Source organism: Trypanosoma conorhini, assembly GCF_003719485.1.
Source record: "Trypanosoma conorhini strain 025E chromosome Unknown Tco_14.4_contig_00495, whole genome shotgun sequence".
Taxonomy (NCBI): Eukaryota; Euglenozoa; class Kinetoplastea; order Trypanosomatida; family Trypanosomatidae; genus Trypanosoma; species Trypanosoma conorhini.
Window position 1 is genome coordinate 858 of NW_021704577.1, and position 2,931 is coordinate 3,788.

Genomic DNA, 2,931 nt, shown 5'->3' on the forward strand with positions numbered 1-2,931 from the left:
AAGAATGTCCTTGGCTGTTGTTATTTTCGCTTCTTGTTGTTTGACAGAAACCCCAACGAGAAACCGAATCAATAAAAAAAAGCAAAGACGTATCCCCAGAGTTGCAGGCGTACCTCCATCGTTCCGGTCAGCAGAAGAGGGAGTGCATCCGGGCGTGCTAGTGACCTCGCCCCACTCGCCGAGGCGGAGGGGGCGGCCGGGCGACGGCGCACGGAGGCGGCGCCCGTCAATGGAGCCGTTGGCCTCACCGAGGCGCCCGAGCGACGCTGCTGCCGCCGCCAGCCCTCACGGCCCGACGAGAGCGAAAGCTGCCGTGACAACGCGCCGGGTGACGTGTCAGGCGTTTGCGGTCGCACAGACTACGCGTTGGAGGTCCCCCGCAGAGGAATGGGCCCGTTGCTCGCGGGCCGCCGTCGGGACTTGGGAGGCGGCCCTCCGTGAGAGGCGTGGTGCGCGCTGAAGGCGAAGCCCACGTGCGAGGAAGGCAATTCCGGCCACACAGGCAGCGCCCAGGGTGCCCAGCAAAACTAAGGAGACAACGGCCCACACAGGAATTGGTTGGCCTCTGCTTTGGCCGCGCGTTGCCTCGTGAGAGGGGGGCACCGCACTCGCGTCCGCGGCCGCAAAGGAAGAAGTTGGGCCACCCACATGGCCCACAGCCCACGCACGTAAATCAACGCCACCGCAACGAACTGGCGTCCCGCGCAAGCCAGCGGCGGCCAAGGGCATGGCCGGCGCCCCTTCTGGTCGCAACGTGGACAGCATCACGTGAAGCGACCGCAGGGGCGCTCGCACCGATCTGCGTTAACGGCACTATTCGGAGTTGCTCGCGTCCGCGCAAGGGCGAGAGGGCAGTTCCTCCAGCCGCCCGGACCCCGTTGGGCCTGCCTGGGCCGGCCCCCGAAGCAGAGGGTACCGAAAGCGGAAGAAGGAACGCGGTAAAAAAGATGTCAGGCATTCTTGTGTGTGTGTGTTTGTATGTTTTTTCCCATTCCGCTTCCCTCAGTGACAGAACCGCAACACGCTACGCTCCGGCCTCGGCGACAGCAGTTCGGCAAACAAAAAAAAGAAGGGAAGAAACAATGACCAACACAAACGCTGCAGGTCGCCAAAGAACTGGCGGCCGCCACGGCGAGGGCGGCCGCACGGAGGGGCAAAGGCACCCACGCACACGAGAGTTAAAATCACAACTTAACACACCACAAACGCCGGTGGTCGCAGCTACCGCGAAAGTTTTGCCGGGAAAAGGCTCGAAGGAAGAAAAAAAACGGGAGGTTTTGCGCCACCGGTGGCCAGTCACTTTTCCCTATTGTAACGGAGCTTCTAAAGCGGACGCACGCCCGGCAATGCATCAGAAACAAAACGAAATAAAAAAAACGAGGGCAACAAACACTGAGGGGCAGAGTGGGAGCATCGTGAATTCCGCCAATGGCCTCCAAACACAACACGGCACGTGGAAGACGAAAAAAAAATTTTGTTGCCTTTTAATTCGCTTCCTTCTGCGCGCCTGTGCAGCAAACGCCGGAGGGGAACAAACGCGCGTCGCCAAGAGCACCCTGCTTGGGTCGGGAGCAGCGAGACGCCGCACCCCGCGCCCCCACCGGGCCTCGTCCGGCCAAAAGATGCTTCCGCGAGCCACACGGCACAGTCACCGCGCCAAGGAGAAAATAACTTCGTTTTTTTTTTTTTTACAACTTTTTAGAAAAAAGAAAATGGCCAGTGAAGGAAACAAAACAAAACAAAAAGCTCCCTGTTCCGGCGATTGAGCGGAACCGCGGCGATGAGGCTGCGGGCGGCATTACGGGAAGGGGCCCTCCGGTTCATTCAAAGTTTCGGGCCTCCGGCGCATGCACGCACGCCCCCCAGCGCCGCCGCACGAATATCCCACCGCCTCCCCCAGGCGCACCCACGCGGTTCTGATGTTTTGATCGGCCGCCGCGGCGTCGCGTTTCCCAGCAGAGTGGCGAACACGCCCAACCCCAACACACGGGAAAGGGAAAAACACGTGAAATCATTCGCCAAAGATGAGACGTTACATCGGAAGTAAGTACCAAAAAAGAAAAGGAAAGGAACACAGTCCATCAATGAATTCACCAACAAAGGGGATAGGCTGGTCGCCACGGTATAAGATTGTTCATCAGCCACGAGCAAACAAATACAATGAGCCCGCCAAGCAGCACAGGCGTCAGAAGGAAGACGTAACCCGCATCGTGCAATCGCCCCTGTTTGTGAAAGACGGCAAGCACAGCTGTGGCCGAACTCGAGGGCTGAAACCAACCAAACAAGAGGCAAGCAGGGGTAAGGAGAGCTACAGCGAAGGCGCTGGCCAGCAACTGCCCAAGGGGCTGCGCAAGAGACCCCGTTGCGTGGCCAAAGGAAACACCAAAGAGGGCAGCAAGCAGGTGCGAGCCCAACAGTGCCTGCGGCTGCGCCCCGGGTGCAGTTATGAGACAAACCGTCAACGCGCACGACGCCCAGAACGACGGCAAGTACAGCTGCAGGCCGTACTGCCCCAGACCGTACTCATCGACAACCGCCAACAGGAGCATGATGCCGGTGGAGAAAACGAAGGTGGGGAGGAGGTCGAGCGACAGGGCAAGGGCCGGGGGCCCTGTTTCGCCCGCCCCACGCAGTCGCCCCAAGTACACCGCCAAGAAGCACCTCGAAGCCGCCACCTCTCTGGGCCCCGACACATGACCCCCAGTTGCCGGGGGCGCACCTTGCGGGTCCTCTACTGTCATCGCCTCCATCTCCGTCACAGCGTCGTCGTGGCTCGACGAAGGCCTCAAGACAACGTTGCCGCCGTGGCTCTGCTGGCTGGCACATGCCGCCTCATTGCCGTTCTCCAGCGCCTGCTTTTGGTCTTTGGTTTCCTCTACTATCATGCACCCAACACACCCAAGCACAGCACACTCACCAAAGTGTAAAAAT

At 59.9% G+C, this 2,931-nt stretch overlaps 2 protein-coding genes across 2 annotated transcripts; both read right to left on the reverse strand.

The window, feature by feature from the left end:
* Positions 1–336: 336 nt before the first annotated feature.
* On the reverse strand, positions 337–765 carry Tco025E_06902 (uncharacterized protein; the record flags this gene model as incomplete). Its single annotated transcript, XM_029373770.1, has 1 exon — positions 337–765. One exon carries the CDS (start codon positions 763–765, stop codon positions 337–339), a length of 429 nt encoding a protein of 142 aa, XP_029226158.1.
* Positions 766–2,090: 1,325 nt separating this feature from the next.
* Positions 2,091–2,885, reverse strand: Tco025E_06903 (HPP family protein; the record flags this gene model as incomplete). The annotated part of the gene is made up of 1 exon (XM_029373771.1): positions 2,091–2,885. One exon carries the CDS (start codon positions 2,883–2,885, stop codon positions 2,091–2,093), a length of 795 nt encoding a protein of 264 aa, XP_029226159.1.
* Positions 2,886–2,931: the final 46 nt, after the last annotated feature.